The sequence below is a fragment of the Salmo salar genome, chromosome ssa15 (genome assembly GCF_905237065.1).
Source record: "Salmo salar chromosome ssa15, Ssal_v3.1, whole genome shotgun sequence".
Classification (NCBI taxonomy): Eukaryota; Metazoa; Chordata; class Actinopteri; order Salmoniformes; family Salmonidae; genus Salmo; species Salmo salar.
Genome location: NC_059456.1, coordinates 12,714,185 through 12,733,185, shown reverse-complemented (window position 1 = coordinate 12,733,185; position 19,001 = coordinate 12,714,185). Strand labels below are relative to the sequence as shown.

Sequence of the window (19,001 nt, the reverse complement as noted above, 5' to 3'; positions counted from 1 at the left end):
AAGTCTCCCCTGTAGCCCCTATGCTAGACTCATGATGAGTCTCTCCTGTAGCCCCTATTGCAGACTCATGATGAGTCTCTCCTGTAGCCCCTATTGCAGACTCATGATGAAGTCTCTCCTGGGCATAGTGTTGTTTATGCACTGCTTGAACAACACATGTGGGTTGATAGCAGCCAAGTCAAGTATGTTGTACAACACAAAAACAGGCCAGCGGCAGGTGCCTCCTTTCAGAGTACAGAAATTCTGAAATAGATTGGTGTGTTTTTTCACTATCTAATCATGACATGGGGTTGTTCATCGACATATCAAATCAAAGTGTATTTGTCACGTGCGCCGAATACAACCTTAAGGTGAAATGCTTACTTACAGGCTCTAACCAATAGTGCAAAAAAGGTATTAGGTGAACAATAGGTAAGTAAAGAAATAAAAACAACAGTAAAAAGACAGTGAAAAACAGTAGCGAGGCAATATACAGTAGCGAGGCTATAAAAGTAGCGAGGCTACATACAGACACCTGTTAGTCAGGATGATTGAGGTAGTATGTACATGTAGATATGGTTAAAGTGACTATGAATATTGTCACGACTCCTACCGAAGGTGGCGCCCACTCCTGCTCGGGTGGCGCTCGGCGGTCATCGTCACCGGCCTACTAGCTGCCACCGATGGCATCGAGGAGTACACCACATCAGTCACTGGCTTCATCAATAAGTGCATTGATGACGTCATCCCCACAGTGACCGTACGTACATACCCCAACCAAAAGCCATGGATTACATGGCAACATCCGCGCTGAGCTAAAGGGTAGAGCTGCCACTTTCATGGAGCGGGACTCTAACCCAGAAGCTTATAAGAAATCTCGCTATGTCAACGAACCATCAAACAGGCAAAGCATCAATACAGGACTAAGATCGAATCGTATTACACCGGCTCCGACGCTCGTCGGATGTGGCAGGGCTTGCAAATTATTACAAACTACAAAGGGAAGCACAGCCGAGAGCTGCCCAGTGACACGAGCCTACCAGACGAGCTGAATTACTTCTATGCTCGCTTCGAGGCAAGAAACACTGAAACATGCATCAGAGCATCAGCTGTTCCGGACGACTGTGTGATCACGATCTCTGCAGCCGATGTGAGTAAGACCATTAAACAGGTCAACATTCACATGGCAGCGGGGGCCAGACGGATTACCAGGACGTGTACTCAAAGCATGCGCTGACCAACTGGCAATTGTCTTCACTGACATTTTCAACCTCTCCCTGTCCGAGTCTGTAATACCAACATGTTCTAAGCAGACCACCATAATCCCTGTGCCCAAGAACACTAAGGTAACCTGCCTAAATGACTACCGCCCCGTAGCACTCACGTCTGTAGCCATGAAGTGCTTTGAAAGGCTGGTCATGGCTCACATCAACACCATTATCCCAGAAACCCTAGACCCACTCCAATTTGCATTCCGCCCTAACAGATCCACATATGATGCAATCTCTATTGCACTCCACACTGCCCTTTCCCACCTGGACAAAAGGAACACCTATGTGAGAACGCTCTTCATTGACTACAGCTCAGCGTTCAACACCATAGTGCCCTCAAAGCTCATCCCTAAGCTAAGGACCCTGGGACAAAACACCTCCCTCTGAAACTGGATCCTGGATTTCCTGACGGGCCGCCCCCAGGTGGTAAGGGTAGGTAACAACACATCCGCCACGCTGATCCTCAACACTGGGGCCCATCAGGGGTGTGTGGTCAGTCCCCTCCTGTACTCCCTGTTCACTCATGACTGCACGGCCAGGCACGACTCCAACACCATCATTAAGTTTGCCAATGACACAACAGTGGTAGACCTGATCACCGACAACGACGAGACAGCCTATAGGAAGGAGGTCAGAGACCTGACCGTGTGGTGCCAGGACAACAACCTCTCCCTCAACGTGATCAAGACAAAGGAGATGATTGTGGACTACAGGAAAAGGAGGACCGAGCACATCCCCATTCTTATCGATGGGGCTGTAGTGGAGCAGGTTGAGAGCTTCAAGTTCCTTGGTGTCCACATCACCAACAAACTAACATGGTCCAAGCACACCAAGACAGTCGTGAAGAGGGCACGACACAACCTTTTCCTCCTCAGGAGACTAAAAAGATTTGGCAATGGTCCTCAGATCATCAAAAGGTTCTACAGCTGCACAATCGAGAGCATCCTGACCGGTTGCATCACTGCCTGGTATGGCAATTGCTCAGCCTCCGACCGCAAGGCACTACAGTGGGTAGTGTGTATGGCCCAGTACATCATTGGGGCCAAACTTCCTGCCATCCAGGACCTCTATACCAGTCGGTGTCAGAGGAAGGCCCTAAAAATTGTCAAAGACTCCAGCCACCCTAGTCATAGACTGTTCTCTCTGCTACCGCACGGCAAGTGGTACTGGAGCACCAAGTCTAGGTCCAAGAGGCTTCTTAATAGCTTCTACCCCCAAGCCATAAGACTCCTGAACATCTAATCAAAGGGCTTTCCAGACCCCTCTTTTATGCTGCTTCTACTCTCCATTTATTATCTATGCATAGTCACTTTAACTCTACCTATACATATTACCTCAATTACCTCGATTAACCGGTGCCCCCGCACATTGACTCTGTACCGGTACCCCCTGTATATAGCCCCGCTATTGTTATTTTACTGCTGATGTTTAATTATTTGTTACTTTTATTTCCTAGTTTTTACTTAAATATTTTTTACTTAACCCTTGTTTTTCGTAAAACTTCTTAAAGCATTGTTGGTTAAGGGCTTGCAAGTAAGCATTTCACTCTAGGCAGAGTTGCAAAGAAAAAGCCATATCTCAGACTGGCCAATAAAGATAAAAGATTAAGGTGGGCAAAAGAACACAGACATTGGACAGAGGAACTCTGCCTAGAAGGCCAGCATCCTTGAGTCGCCTCTTCACTGTTGACATTGAGACTGGTGTTTTGCAGGTCCTATTTAATGAAGCTGCCAGTTGGGGACTTGTGAGGTATCTGTTCCTCAAACTAGATACTCCAATGTACTTGTCCTCTTGCTCAGTTGTGCACCGGGGCCTCCCACTCCTCTTTCTATTCTGGTTAGAGCAAGTTTACACTGTTCTGTGAAGGGAGTTGTGCACAGCATTGTACGAGATCTACAGTTTCTTGGCAATTTCTTGCATGGAATAGCCTTCATTTCTCAGAACAAGAATAGACTGACGGGTTTCAGAAGAAAGTACTTTTGAGCCTGGAATCGAACCCACAAATGCTAATGCTCCAGATACTCAACTGGTCTAAAGAAGGCCAGTTGTATTGCTTCTTTAATCAGGATAATAGTTTTCAGCTGTGCTAACATAATTGCAAAAGGGTTCTCTAATGATTAATTAGCCTTTTAAAATGATAAACTTGGATAAGCTAACACATGGTGTCATTGGAACACAGGACTGATGGTTGCTGATAATGGGCCTCTGTACGCCTATATAGATATTCCATAAACAATCATCTGTTTCCAGCTACAATAGTCATTTACAACATTAACAATGTTTAAAGTGTTTTTCTGATGAATTTGATGTTATTTTAATGGACAAAAAATGTGCTTTTCTTTCAAAAACAAGGACATTACTAAGTGACCCCATACTTTTCAATGGTAGTGTATGTTTTATATTTGAGATTATTCAAAGTAGCAACCCTTTGCCTTGATGACAGCTTTGCACACTCCTGTAGCCACTATGCCAGACTCATGAGAATTTTACAATTAAAATATGGTAGTCTGCATTATGTCCAAACTTTTGACTGGTACTGTATATAACATTCTATTGGTTTCAAGATTTTCATCTTTCCACTGATATGGAAAGCCTTTGAGCAAGTACTTGGTTTTGACATCGGCGGCTAACCAAAACTTAATTCCAAATTTGTCCAGTTTGTTGGACGAGAACTGGGTAAAACGGTACCAAGCTTTTGTTGGGAACAGTTGCTCATCAACAGTTATGTTATCTCCTGGCTTGTAACAAGCAGTACTTCACAAAAATTGGTCTTGTCTCCTTATCATCAAAACACAGGTGTTGATAATCTCTCTGAAGCAGGTGAGTGGAATGGTCCTTCTGAAAAAGTCCACCCATACCTATCAGACCATATTACCCCACAACCATACCTATCAGACCATATTACCCCACAACCATACCTATCAGACCATATTACCCCACAACCATACCTATCAGACCATAATGACTAGTGCTGTAATGGTAATACTGTAAACTCTCAGTACAGTACAGCACCACGTAGTCTGTAAACTCTCAGTATAGTACAGGTTCATGGTAGTAATGTAAACTCTCAGTAAAGTACAGTACCATGGTAGTACTGTAAACTCTCAGTATAGTACAGTACCCCAGTAGTCTGTAAACTATCAGTAAAGTACAGTACCATGGTAGTACTGTAAACTATCAGTATAGTACAGTACCATGGTAGTACTGTAAACTCTCCATAAAGTACAGTACCCCGGTAGTCTGTAAACTCTCAGTAGAGTACAATCCCATGTTAGTACTGTAAACTCTCAGTAGACTACAGTATTGTTGTCGTTTGTAAACTCTCAGTAGAGTACAGTCACATGTTAGTACTGTAAACTCTCAGTAGACTACAGTATTGTTGTCGTTTGTAAACTCTCAGTAGAGTACAGTACCATGGTAGTCTTGCACTTTTTCTACAAGCACAGAATTTGCTGATAACTGTTTAGAGGAAAATCTAACTTACTACAACTGTGATATGTGGTTGTCTGACCTTAAGATGAATGCACTTACTATATTGTAACTCACTTTGGAAAAAAGTGTCTGCTAAATCACTAAAATGTAAATGTAAAAGTAATATTAGAAGTAAAGGTAATCATATCAGAATTAGAATGAGCAATATTAATAGTAAAGTAATAATAGTAAAGTGATAGTAATAGTATTAATTTTAGTAACAGTAAAGTAACAGTAGTCGTTTTAGTAACAGGAAAGTAATAGTAATAGTATTAGTTTTAGTAACAGTAAAGTAATAGTAATAGTATTAGTTTTAGTAACAGCAAAGTAATAGTAATAGTATTAGTAACAGTGAAGTAATATTATTGTTTTAGTAACACTAAAGTAATAGTAATAGTATTAGCTTTAGTAACAGCAAAGTAATAGTAATAGTATTAGTAACAGTGAAGTAATATTATTGTTTTAATAACACTAAAGTAATAGTAATAGTATTGTTTAGTAACATTAAAGTACTATTAGTAGTATTAGTTCTAGTAACAGTGAAGTAATAGTATTGTTTTAGTAACAGTAAAGTACTAGTAATAGTAGTGTTTTAGTAACAGTAAAGTAATAGTAATAGTTATGTTTTAGTAACAGTAAAGTACTATTAATAGTATTATTTTTAGTAACAGTAAAGTACTATTAATAGTATTCGTTTTAGTAACAGTAAAGTAATATTATTGTTTTAGTAACAGTGAAGTAATAGTAACAGTATTTGTTTTAGTAACAGTAAAGTACTATTAATAGTATTAGTTTTAGTAACAGTAAAGTACTATTAATAGTATTCATTTTGGTAACAGTAAAGTAATAGTAATAGTATTGTTTTAGTAAGAGTAAAGTAATAGTAATAGTATTAGTTTTAGTAACAGCAAAGTAATAGTAATAGTAACAGTGAAGTAATATTATTGTTTTAGTAACACTAAAGTAATAGTCATAGTATTGTTTTAGTAACATTAAGTACAATTAATAGTATTAGTTCAAGTAACAGTAAAGTAATAGTATTGTTTTAGTAACAGTAAAGTACTAGTAATAGTATTGTTTTAGTAACAGTAAAGTAATAGTAATAGTATTGTTTTAGTAACAGTAAAGTACTATTAATAGTATTCGTTTTAGTAACAGTAAAGTAATATTATTGTTTTAGTAACAGTGAAGTAATAGTAATAGTATTTGTTTTAGTAACAGTAAAGTACTATTAATAGTATTAGTTTTAGTAACAGTAAAGTACCATTAATAGTATTAGTTTTAGTAACAGTAAAGTACCATTAATAGTATTAGTTTTAGTAACAGTAAAGTACCATTAATAGTATTCATTTTGGTAACAGTAAAGTAATAGTAATAGTATTGTTTTCGTAACAGTAAAGTACTATTAATAGTATTAGTTTTAGTACCAGTAAAGTACTATTAATACTATTTAGTTTTAGTAACAGTAATAGTAATTATACTAATAATAGTACACGTATTTGTGATAGTATTAATATTAGTAATGGTAAAGTAAATGTAACATAATAGTAAAGTAACAATACTAGGAAAAGTAGGTTAATAGAGGGTAACATACTGTATATATCTCTTGAGCTCCTGTCCACTACACATGGACCAGTGGTATCGGTGGAAGGCAGCTTGAACCAGTGGAGCCATCACACTCCCCATGGCTGTCTCGTCTCCACAACGATTCCCCTGACCATCATGCTCCATACCCAGCCTTTACACACACACGAGAGAGAGAGAGAGAGAGAGAGAGAGAGAGAGCGAGAGAGCGAGAGAGAGAGAGTTAGGGACGTTGTCAGGAACGTTGATTCCTAATAAGATTTAATTTGACTTGGAGAATATGTTACCTGTCTAGCTCCCCACTACTTCTCCAGCTCCCCACTACTTCTCCAGCTCCCCACTACCTCTCCAGCTCCCCACTCTCCAGCTCCCCACTACCTCCCCACCTCCCCAGCTCCTCTGGGTTCCCCACTACCTCTCTAGCTCCCCACTACTACTCCAGCTCCCCACTACCTCTCCAGCTCCCCACTACCTCTCCAGCTCCTCTGGGTTCACCACTACCACTCCAGCTCCCCACTACCTCTCCAGCTCCTCTGGGTTCCCCACTACCTCTCCAGCTCCCCACTACCTCTCCAGCTCCCCACTACCTCTCCAGCTCCACACTACCTCTCCAGCTCCCCACTACTTCTCCAGCTCCCCACTACTTCTCCAGCTCCCCACTACCTCTCCAGCTCCCCACTACCTCTCCAGCTCCCCACTACCTCTCCAGCTCCCCACTACTTCTCCAGCTCCCCGCTACCTCTCCAGCTCCTCTGGGTTCCCCACTACCTCTCCAGCTCCCCACTACCTCTCAAGCTCCTCACTACCTCTCCAGCTCCTCTGGGTTCCCCACTACCTCTCCAGCTCCCCACTACTACTCGAGCTCCCCACTACCTCTCCAGCTCCTCTGGGTTCCCCACTACCTCTCCAGCTCCTCTGGGTTCCCCACTACCTCTCCAGCTCCCCACTACTACTCCAGCTCCGCACTACTACTCCAGCTACCCACTACCTCTCCAGCTCCCCACTACCTCTCCAGCTCCCCACTACCTCTCCAGCTCCTCTGGGTTCCCCACTACCTCTCCAGCTCCCCACTACCTCTCCAGCTCCTCTGGGTTCCCCACTACCTCTCTAGCTCCCCACTACTACTCCAGCTCCCCACTACCACTCCAGCTCCCCACTACCTCTCCAGCTCCCCACTACCTCGCCAGCTCCTCTGGGTTCCCCACTACCTCTCCAGCTCCCCACTACCTCTCCAGCTCCCCACTACCTCTCCAGCTCCTCTGGGTTCCCCACTACCTCTCCAGCTCCCCACTACCTCTCCAGCTCCCCACTACCTCTCCAGCTCCTCTGGGTTCCCCACTACCTCTCCAGCTCCCCACTACCTCTCCAGCTCCCCACTACCTCTCCAGCTCCCCACTACTACTCCAGCTCCCCACTACCTCTCCAGCTCCCCACTACCTCTCCAGCTCCTCTGGGTTCCCCACTACCTCTCCAGCTCCCCACTACCTCTCCAGCTCCCCACTACCTCTCCAGCTCCCCACTACCTCTCCAGCTCCTCTGGGTTCCCCACTACCTCTCCAGCTCCCCACTACCTCTCTAGCTCCCCACTACTACTCCAGCTCCCCACTACCTCTCCAGCTCCCCACTACCTCTCCAGCTCCTCTGGGTTCCCCACTACCTCTCCAGCTCCCCACTACCTCTCCAGCTCCTCTGGGTTCCCCACTACCTCTCCAGCTCCCCACTACCTCTCCAGCTCCCCACTACCTCTCCAGCTCCCCACTACCTCTCCAGCTCCTCTGGGTTCCCTACTACCTCTCCAGCTCCCCACTACTACTCCAGCTCCCCACTACCTCTCCAGCTCCCCACTACCTCTCCAGCTCCTCTGGGTTCCCCACTACCTCTCCAGCTCCCCACTACCTCTCCAGCTCCCCACTAACTCTCCAGCTCCCCACTACCTCTCCAGCTCCTCTGGGTTCCCCACTACCTCTCCAGCTCCCCACTACCTCTCTAGCTCCCCACTACTACTCCAGCTCCCCACTACCTCTCCAACTCCCCAATACCTCTCCAGCTCCCCACTACCTCTCCAGCTCCTCTGGGTTCCTCACTACCTCTCCAGCTCCCCACTACCTCTCCAGCTCCTCTGGGTTCCCCACTACCTCTCCAGCTCCCCACTACCTCTCCAGCTCCCCACTACCTCTCCAGCTCCTCTGGGTTCCCTACTACCTCTCCAGCTCCCCACTACCTCTCCAGCTCCCCACTACCTCTCCAGCTCCTCTGGGTTCCCCACTACCTCTCCAGCTTCCCACTACCTCTCCAGCTCCCCACTACCTCTCCAGCTCCCCACTACCTCTCCAGCTCCCCACTACTTCTCCAGCTCCCCACTACTTCTCCAGCTCCCCACTACCTCTCCAGCTCCCCACTACCTCTCCAGCTCCTCTGGGTTCCCCACTACCTCTCCAGCTCCCCACTACTACTCCAGCTCCCCACTACTACTCCAGCTCCCCACTACCTCTCCAGCTCCCCACTACCTCTCCAGCTCCCCACTACCTCTCCAGCTCCTCTGGGTTCCCCACTACCTCTCCAGCTCCCCACTACCTCTCCAGCTCCTCTGGGTTCCCCACTACCTCTCTAGCTCCCCACTACTACTCCAGCTCCCCACTACCTCTCCAGCTCCCCACTACCTCTCCAGCTCCCCACTACCTCTCCAGCTCCTCTGGGTTCCCCAATACCTCTCCAGCTCCCCACTACCTCTCCAGCTCCTCTGGGTTCCCCACTACCTCTCCAGCTCCCCACTACCTCTCCAGCTCCCCACTACCTCTCCAGCTCCTCTGGGTTCCCCACTACCTCTCCAGCTCCCCACTACCTCTCCAGCTCCCCACTACCTCTCCAGCTCCCCACTACTACTCCAGCTCCCCACTACCTCTCCAGCTCCCCACTACCTCTCCAGCTCCTCTGGGTTCCCCACTACCTCTCCAGCTCCCCACTACCTCTCCAGCTCCCCACTACCTCTCCAGCTCCTCTGGGTTCCCCACTACCTCTCCAGCTCCCCACTACCTCTCTAGCTCCCCACTACTACTCCAGCTCCCCACTACCTCTCCAGCTCCCCACTACCTCTCCAGCTCCCCACTACCTCTCCAGCTCCTCTGGGTTCCCCACTACCTCTCCAGCTCCTCTGGGTTCCCCACTATCTCTCCAGCTCCCCACTACCTCTCCAGCTCCCCACTACCTCTCCAGCTCCCCACTACCTCTCCAGCTCCCCACTACCTCTCCAGCTCCTCTGGGTTCCCTACTACCTCTCCAGCTCCCCACTACTACTCCAGCTCCCCACTACCTCTCCAGCTCCCCACTACCTCTCCAGCTCCTCTGGGTTCCCCACTACCTCTCCAGCTCCCCACTACCTCTCCAGCTCCCCACTACCTCTCCAGCTCCTCTGGGTTCCCTACTACCTCTCCAGCTCCCCACTACTACTCCAGCTCCCCACTACCTCTCCAGCTCCCCACTACCTCTCCAGCTCCTCTGGGTTCCCCACTACCTCTCCAGCTCCCCACTACCTCTCCAGCTCCCCACTACCTCTCCAGCTCCCCACTACCTCTCCAGCTCCTCTGGGTTCCCCACTACCTCTCCAGCTCCCCACTACCTCTCTAGCTCCCCACTACTACTCCAGCTCCCCACTACCTCTCCAGCTCCCCACTACCTCTCCAGCTCCCCACTACCTCTCCAGCTCCTCTGGGTTCCCCACTACCTCTCCAGCTCCCCACTACCTCTCCAGCTCCTCTGGGTTCCCCACTACCTCTCCAGCTCCCCACTACCTCTCCAGCTCCCCACTACCTCTCCATTTCCCCACTACCTCTCCAGCTCCTCTGGGTTCCCTACTACCTCTCCAGCTCCCCACTACCTCTCCAGCTCCCCACTACCTCTCCAGCTCCTCTGGGTTCCCCACTACCTCTCTAGCTCCCCACTACTACTCCAGCTCCCCACTACCTCTCCAGCTCCCCACTACCTCTCCAGCTCCCCACTACCTCTCCAGCTCCTCTGGGTTCCCCAATACCTCTCCAGCTCCCCACTACCTCTCCAGCTCCTCTGGGTTCCCCACTACCTCTCCAGCTCCCCACTACCTCTCCAGCTCCCCACTACCTCTCCAGCTCCTCTGGGTTCCCCACTACCTCTCCAGCTCCCCACTACCTCTCCAGCTCCCCACTACCTCTCCAGCTCCCCACTACTACTCCAGCTCCCCACTACCTCTCCAGCTCCCCACTACCTCTCCAGCTCCTCTGGGTTCCCCACTACCTCTCCAGCTCCCCACTACCTCTCCAGCTCCCCACTACCTCTCCAGCTCCCCACTACCTCTCCAGCTCCTCTGGGTTCCCCACTACCTCTCCAGCTCCCCACTACCTCTCTAGCTCCCCACTACTACTCCAGCTCCCCACTACCTCTCCAGCTCCCCACTACCTCTCCAGCTCCCCACTACCTCTCCAGCTCCTCTGGGTTCCCCACTACCTCTCCAGCTCCCCACTACCTCTCCAGCTCCTCTGGGTTCCCCACTATCTCTCCAGCTCCCCACTACCTCTCCAGCTCCCCACTACCTCTCCAGCTCCCCACTACCTCTCCAGCTCCCCACTACCTCTCCAGCTCCTCTGGGTTCCCTACTACCTCTCCAGCTCCCCACTACTACTCCAGCTCCCCACTACCTCTCCAGCTCCCCACTACCTCTCCAGCTCCTCTGGGTTCCCCACTACCTCTCCAGCTCCCCACTACCTCTCCAGCTCCCCACTACCTCTCCAGCTCCTCTGGGTTCCCTACTACCTCTCCAGCTCCCCACTACTACTCCAGCTCCCCACTACCTCTCCAGCTCCCCACTACCTCTCCAGCTCCTCTGGGTTCCCCACTACCTCTCCAGCTCCCCACTACCTCTCCAGCTCCCCACTACCTCTCCAGCTCCCCACTACCTCTCCAGCTCCTCTTGGTTCCCCACTACCTCTCCAGCTCCCCACTACCTCTCTAGCTCCCCACTACTACTCCAGCTCCCCACTACCTCTCCAGCTCCCCACTACCTCTCCAGCTCCCCACTACCTCTCCAGCTCCTCTGGGTTCCCCACTACCTCTCCAGCTCCCCACTACCTCTCCAGCTCCTCTGGGTTCCCCACTACCTCTCCAGCTCCCCACTACCTCTCCAGCTCCCCACTACCTCTCCATTTCCCCACTACCTCTCCAGCTCCTCTGGGTTCCCTACTACCTCTCCAGCTCCCCACTACCTCTCCAGCTCCCCACTAACTCTCCAGCTCCTCTGGGTTCCCCACTACCTCTCCAGCTGCCCACTACCTCTCAAGCTCCCCACTACGTCTCCAGCTCCCCACTACTTCTCCAGCTCCCCACTACTTCTCCAGCTCCCCACTACCTCTCCAGCTCCCCACTACCTCTCCAGCTCCTCTGGGTTCCCCACTACCTCTCCAGCTCCCCACTACCTCTCCAGCTCCCCACTACCTCTCCAGCTCCCCACTAACTACCTCTCCAGCTCCCCACTAACTACCTATCCAGCTCCCCACTACCTCTCCAGCTCCCCACTACCTCTCCAGCTCCTCTGGGTTCCCCACTACCTCTCCAGCTCCCCACTACCTCTCCAGCTCTCCACTACCTCTCCAGCTCCCCACTACCTCTCCAGCTCCTCTGGGTTCCCCACTACCTCTCCAGCTCCCCACTACCTATCCAGCTCCTCTGGGTTCCCCACTACCTCTCCAGCTCCCCACTACCTCTCCAGCTCCTCTGGGTTCCCCACTACCTTTCAAGCTCCCCACTACCTCTCCAGCTCCTCTGGGTTCCTTATGGCCTGCCGCTCTATGGCCTGCCGCTCTATGGCCTGCCGCTCTATGGCCTGCCGCTCTATGGATGTTATGTCAGATTGACGTAATTCAGGAGGAGGCAGGACATGATGTAATATCATTAGAAGGAGAGGCTGTAGAATAGATGGAGCTGTCTCTGAAAGGTGGTTGATGCTAACGTCAGATCACAGAGGAGCCAACTGAACACAAAACCACTGAATAGATTATGGGAAACATTCTATTCCCACACTATGGAACCTTGAACCGCCCCCGTGTCGACACATACACACACACACACAGATAATCAGAATTTACACATGTCCGGTCTCGTGGGCGACAACGAAGGCAGAAGAGAATCCATCCTCATGGTTCAGCGTGCAGCTCCGGACTGGGTGGCACATGCCTGTTACGGGGGCGTAGCCTGGAGAAGAGAGAAATCATTCTACAGTGAGGTCGATATGGTGAAAGAGAGAGGAGAAAATCATTCTACAGTGAGGTAGATATGGTGAAAGAGATGAGAGAGAGAGAAAGAATGGTGCGTAGTAGTGCTGTGCGAATAGCGGTTTTTGAGGTCGCTTCAGTTTCATTATTAAAAAATAATCCCGGTTTTCAAAAAAGAAATTAAGCAATAAATGCACTACGCATTATGTGGATTGAATGCTGAAACACAGAATAAAACAATGAATAAAAGTCCCATGATGGTAGTACCATGATGGACTGCCCATTACCGCTCTCTATCCTTCTGTCATTTCTCTCTGGTGCCGTTAGGGCAATTTAAAGTATTGATTGGGGACTTATTTGTGGAGGAATGTAACTGTCTTTCTTGGTGATTTGTGATGTTTTATTTGTAGTAACAGTAAAGTAACAGTAGTTGCAAAGAAAAAGACATATCTCAGACTGGCCAATAAAAAGCAAAGATTAAGATGGGCAAAAGAACACAGACACTGGACAGAGGAACTCTGCCTAGAAGGCCAGCATCCCGGAGTCGCCTCTTCACTGTTGACGTTGAGACTGGTGATTTGCAGGTACTATTTGATGAAGCTGCCAGTTGAGGACTTGTTAGGCGTCTGTTTCTCAAACTAGACACTCAAATGTACTTGTCCTCTTGCTCAGTTGTGCACCGGGGCCTCCCACTCCTCTTTCTATTATGGTTAGTGCCAGTTTGTGCTGTTCTGTGAAGGGAGTAGTACACAGCGTTGTACGAGATCTTCAGTTTCTTGGCAATTTCCCATATGGAATAGCCTTAATTTTTCAGAACAAGAATAGACTGAAGAGTTTCAGAAGAAAGTCGTTGTTTCTTGCCATTTTGAGCCTGGAATCGAACCCACGAATGCTAATGCTCCAGATACTCAACTCATCTACAGAAGGCCAGTTTTATTGCTTCTTTAATCAGGACAACAGTTTTCAGCTGTGCTAACATAATTGCAAAAGGGTTTTCTAATGATCAATTAACCTTTTAAAATTATAAACTTGGATTAGGTAACACAACATGCCATTGGAACACAGGAGTGATGGTTGCTGATAATGGGCCTCTGTACGCCTACGTCGATATTCCATGAGAAAAATCAGCTGTTTCCAGCTACAATAGTAATTTTGTCACGGCTGTCAAAAGAAGAGGATCAAGGTGCAGCGTGTGTGTAGTTCCACATTTTATTTACTCTGTGAAACTATGCAATACATCACATAACTGAATAGACAAAACAACAAACTGTGACGCAGAGGAGAAAGAAACACTACTCAAAAATAATCACCCACAAAACCCAGGAAGAAAAACCCCTACTTAACTATGATCTCCAATTAGAGACAACGAGGACCAGCTGCCTCTAATTGGAGATCATCCCAAACAAACCAACATAAAAATACAAAAACTAGAACTTAAGAACATAGAAATAGAACACATAGAATAAACCCCCCTGGCACGCCCTGACCTACTCTACCATAGAAAATAACAGCTTACCGTGGTCAGGACGTGACACATTTACAACATTAACAATGTCTACACTGTATTTCTGATTAACTTGATGTTATTTTAATAGACAAAAAATGTGCTCTTCTTTCAAAAACAAGGACATTTCTAAGTGACCCCAAACTTTTGAATGGTAGTGTATATAAAAAAGGAACGTCCTCTCACTGTCAACTGCGTTTATTTTCATCAAACTTAACATGTGTAAATATTTATATGAACATAACAATATTCAACAACTGAGACATAAACTGAACAAGTTCCACAGACATATGACTAACAGAAATGTAATAATTTGTCCCTGAACAAAGGGGGGGTCAAAATCTAAAGTAACAGTCAGTAACTGGTGTGGCCACCAGCTGCATTAAGTACTGCAGCGCATCTCCTCCTCACGGACTGCACCAGATTTTCCAGTTCTTGCTGTGAGATGTTACCCCACTCTTCCATCAAGGCACCTGCAAGTTCCCAGACATTTTGGGGGGGAATGGCCCTAGCCATCACCCTCCGATCCAACAGGTCCCAGACGTGGTCAATGGGATAGAGACTCGGGTTCTTCGCTGGCCATGGCAGAACACTGACATTCCTGTCTTGCAGGAAATCACGCACAGAACGAGCAGTATGGCTGGTGGCATTGTCATGCTGGAGGGTCATGTCAGGATGAGCCTGCAGGAAGGGTACCACATGAGGGAGGAGGATGTCTTCCCTGTAATGCACAGAGTTGAGATTGCCTGCAATGACAACAAACTCAGTCCGATGATACTGTGACACACCGCCCCAGACCATGATGGACCCTCCACCTCCAAATCGATCCCACTGCAGAGTACAGGCCTCAGTGTAACACTCATTCCTTCGACGATAAACGCGAATCCGACCATCACCCCTGGTGAGACAAAACCGCGACTCGTCAATGAAGAGCACTTTTTGCCAGTCCTGTCTGGTCCAGCGATGGTGGGTTTGTGCCCATAGGCGACGTTGTTGCCGGTGATGTCTGGTGAGGACCTGCCTTACAACAGGCCTACAAGCCCTCAGTCCAGCCTCTCTCAACCTATTGCGGACAGTCTGAGCACTGATGGAGGGATTGTGCGTTCCTGGTGTAACTCGGGCAGTTGTTGTTGCCATCCTGTACCTGTCCTGCAGGTGTGATGTTCAGATGTACCGATCCTGTGCAGGTGTTGTTACACGTGGTCTGCCACTGCAAGGACGATCAGCTGTCCGTCCTGTCTCCCTATAGCACTGTCTTAGGTGTCTCACATTATGGACATTGCAATTTATTGCCCTGGCCACATCTGCAGTCCTCATGCCTCCTTGCAGCATGCAGATGAGCAGAGACCATGGGCATCTTTCTTTTTGTGTTTTTCAGGGTCAGTAGTTGTCATAACTGTGACCTTAATTGCCTACCGTCTGTAAGCTGTTAGTGTCTTAACGACTGTTCCACAGGTGCATGTTCAATAATTGTTTATGGTTCATTGAACAAGCATGGGAAACAGTGTTTAAACCCTTTACAATGAAGATCTGTAACGTTATTTGTATTTTTACGAATTATCTTTGAAAGACAGGTTCCTGAAAAAGGGACGTTTCCTTTTTTGCTGAGTTTATATACATACACACAGTACCGGTCTGTCACGCCCATTTCTCTATGTTGTTAGGTCAGGGTGTGGGGTGGGCATACTATGGTTTATATTTCTATGTTTTGGCCAGGTATGGTTTCCAATCAGAGGCAGCTGCCTATCGTTGTCTCTGATTGGGAAGCATACTTAGGCAGCCCTTTTCCCTCCTTGAGTTGTGGGATTTTATTTTTGTACTGCTTTGTAAAGCCTTCAAGACGTGACGGTCGTGTTCCATTGTTTATTATTTTGTTTAAAGTGTTCAGAGTTCTAATAAATATCAAGATGAACACATACCACGCTGCACGTTGGTCTACTCCTTTTGACGATCGTTACACGGTCAAACGTTTTAGATCACATACTCATTCAAGGGTTTTTCTTTCATTTTTACAATTTTTTTACACAGTAGAATTATAATAAAGACATCAAAACTATGAAATAACACATGGAATCATGTAGTAGCCAAAAAAGTGTTAAACAAATCAAAATATATTTTATATTTGAGATTCTTCAAATAGCCACCCTTTGCCTTGATGACAGCTTTGCACACTCTTGGCATTCTCTCAACCAGCTTAATGAGGAATGCTTTTCCAACAGTCTTGAAGGAGTTCCCACATATGCTGAGCATGTGTTGGCTTATTTTCCTTCACTCTGTGGTCCAACTCATCCCGAACCATCTCAATTGGGTTGAGGTCGGGTGATTCGGTAGGCCAGGTCATCTGATGCAGCACTCAATCACTCTCCTTCTTGGTAAACACATTCTCTCAACCAGCTTCATGAGGTTGTCACCTGGAATGCATTTCAATTAACAGACATGCCTTCTTAAAAGTTAAGTGTGTGTGGGACTTCGTTCCCTCTTAATGTGTTTGAGACAATCAGTTGTGTTAAGGTAGGGGTGGTATACAGAGGATAGCCTATCTTGTAAAAGACCAAGTCCATATTATGGCAAGAACAGCTCAAATAAGCAAAGAGAAACGACAGTCCATCATTACTTTAAGACATAAAGGTCAGTCAATACGGAATATTTCAAGAACTTTGAAATCAAGTGCAGTCGCAAAAACCATCAAGCGCTATGATGAAACTGGCTCTCATGAGCACCGCCACAGGAATGGAAGACCCAGAGTTACCTCTGCTGCAGAGGATAAGTTCATTAGAGTTACCAGCCTCAGAAATTGCAGCCCAAATAAATGCTTCACAGAGTTCAAATAACAGACACATCTCAACATCAACTGTTCAGAGGAGACTTTGTGAATCAGGCCTTCATGGTTGAATTGCTGCAAAGAAACCACTACTAAAGGACACCAATAATAAGAAGAGACTTGCTTGGGCCAAGAAACATGAGCAATGGACATTTGACCGGTGGAAATTTGGCCTTTGGTCTGGAGTCCAAATTGGAGATTTTTGGTTCCAACTTCCGTGTCTTTGTAAGACATGTGTGGGTGAACGGATGATCTCTGCATGTGTGGTTCCCACTGTAAAGCATGGAGGAGGTGTGATGGTGTGGGGGTGCTTTGCTGATGACACTGTCTGTGATTTAATTAGAATTCAAGGCAAACTTAACCAGCATGGCTACAACAGCATTCTGCAGCGATACGCCATCACATCTGGAATGCACTTAGTGGGACTATCATTTGTTTTTCAACAGGACAATGACCCAACACACCTCCAGGCTGTGTAAGGGCTATTTTACCAAGAAGGAGAGTGATTGAGTGCTGCATCAGATGACCTGGCCTACCGAATCACCCGACCTCAACCCAATTGAGATGGTTCGGGATGAGTTGGACCACAGAGTGAAGGAAAATAAGCCAACAAATGCTCAGCATATGTGGGAACTCCTTCAAGACTGTTGGAAAAGCATTCCTCATTAAGCTGGTTGAGAGAATGCCAAGAGTGTGCAAAGCTGTCATCAAGGCAAAGGGTGGCTACTTTGAAGAATCAGAAATGTAAATATATATTGATTTGTTTAACACTTTTTTGGTTACTACATGATTCCATGTGTTATCTCATAGTTCTGATGTCTTCGCTATTATTCTACAATGTAGAAAAAAGTAAAAAGAAAGAAAAAGCCTGGAATGAGTAGGTGTGTCCAAACTTTTGACTGGTACTGTATATCTTCACCAAATCTATGAAACTGGTATTGTTCCTGAAGATTTGAAAATTACCAAAGTTATACCCCTCTAGACATCTGGGTATCCAAGATCTTTACAAATTATCACCCAATATCTGTACTACCATGTTTTTCTAAAATCCCGAGAGAATATTGAAACATTTAATTCAACACTGTATTCTAAATGAGCACCAATATGGTTTTGGTAAAAACGACTCCACAGATATGGCTCTTGTGCAACTAGTTGATCAAATCTTTATAGCCCTGAACAACAATGAATATGCTCTTGGCATCTTTTGGATTTATCCAAAGTGTTTGACACTGTTGGTCATGAAATATTACTTTCTAAATTGCATTATTACAGTTTTTATGATTTTACATATAATTGGTTATATATAGTTATGTTTATGGTAGGGAACGATTTGTTTATGCAAACGGATGTGCATCTAATAGAGCCATGCCAAAGGGTTCGATAATTGGACCTTTGTCATTCCTAATCTATATCAATGACCCTGCTGCTGGGTATTCTACCTTACTTCTCCCTTCTCTTTGCTGATGATACCAATTAGATTTTATCACACAAGAATCTTGACTCACTAAGTAATGTAGCCAACTCAGGCATAGCCACATTTTCTGAATGGTTCCAGATAAACAATTTATCTTCAAATGTAAAAAAAAAAATCTAACTTAAAAAATCAAAAAATAAAGAAAGAGGCAGAATCCCAATAGCTGGGAATGAAATGGAACAAGTCACATCCACTAGATTTCTCTGAGTTGTAATTGATGAAAAGTTATCCTAGAAAGATCATATTGAATTTGTCTGCAGCAAAGTGATGAAATCTGTTGGTATCATCAGAGAGATGAGTGGTTTGGTTCATCAGGCTTGCTTCCTAACTCTATACTAGAGCTTCATTTACCCATATCTCGTTTACTGTAATATTGTCTGGGCCAGAACATATGCCTCCTACCTACACAAATTACTCATCATACAAAATACAATTGCAAGACTAGCCACTTCTAATTTCCTGGCTCCATCTGCAAGTTTGTTTAAGAAACTCAATATCTTGTCTATTTATGACATTAATGTGCGCCAATTATGCCCTTTCATCTACAAATAGAGCAACCATACTCTGTAATTACTATCTTCACATTACCAAAACATCATTATCCCTCAATAACTTCAAGCGAAGACTGGGGGTCAGCCTGACTACTCAGTAATCTCCTCCA

At 46.5% G+C, this 19,001-nt stretch overlaps 1 protein-coding gene across 3 annotated transcripts in view; it reads right to left on the bottom strand.

Annotated features, from left to right (window-relative positions):
- The window catches only part of adamts3 (ADAM metallopeptidase with thrombospondin type 1 motif, 3), a 298,496-nt gene that overhangs the window by 150,660 nt on the left and 128,835 nt on the right, over positions 1–19,001 (bottom strand). For all 3 annotated transcript variants that reach the window (XM_045695468.1, XM_045695469.1, XM_045695470.1), the window contains 2 exons: positions 12,416–12,521; positions 6,316–6,459 (listed from right to left, as the gene is read on the bottom strand). In XM_045695468.1, coding sequence (XP_045551424.1) covers positions 6,316–6,459; positions 12,416–12,521 — 250 coding nt within the window. The remainder of the gene's footprint in view (positions 1–6,315; positions 6,460–12,415; positions 12,522–19,001) is intronic.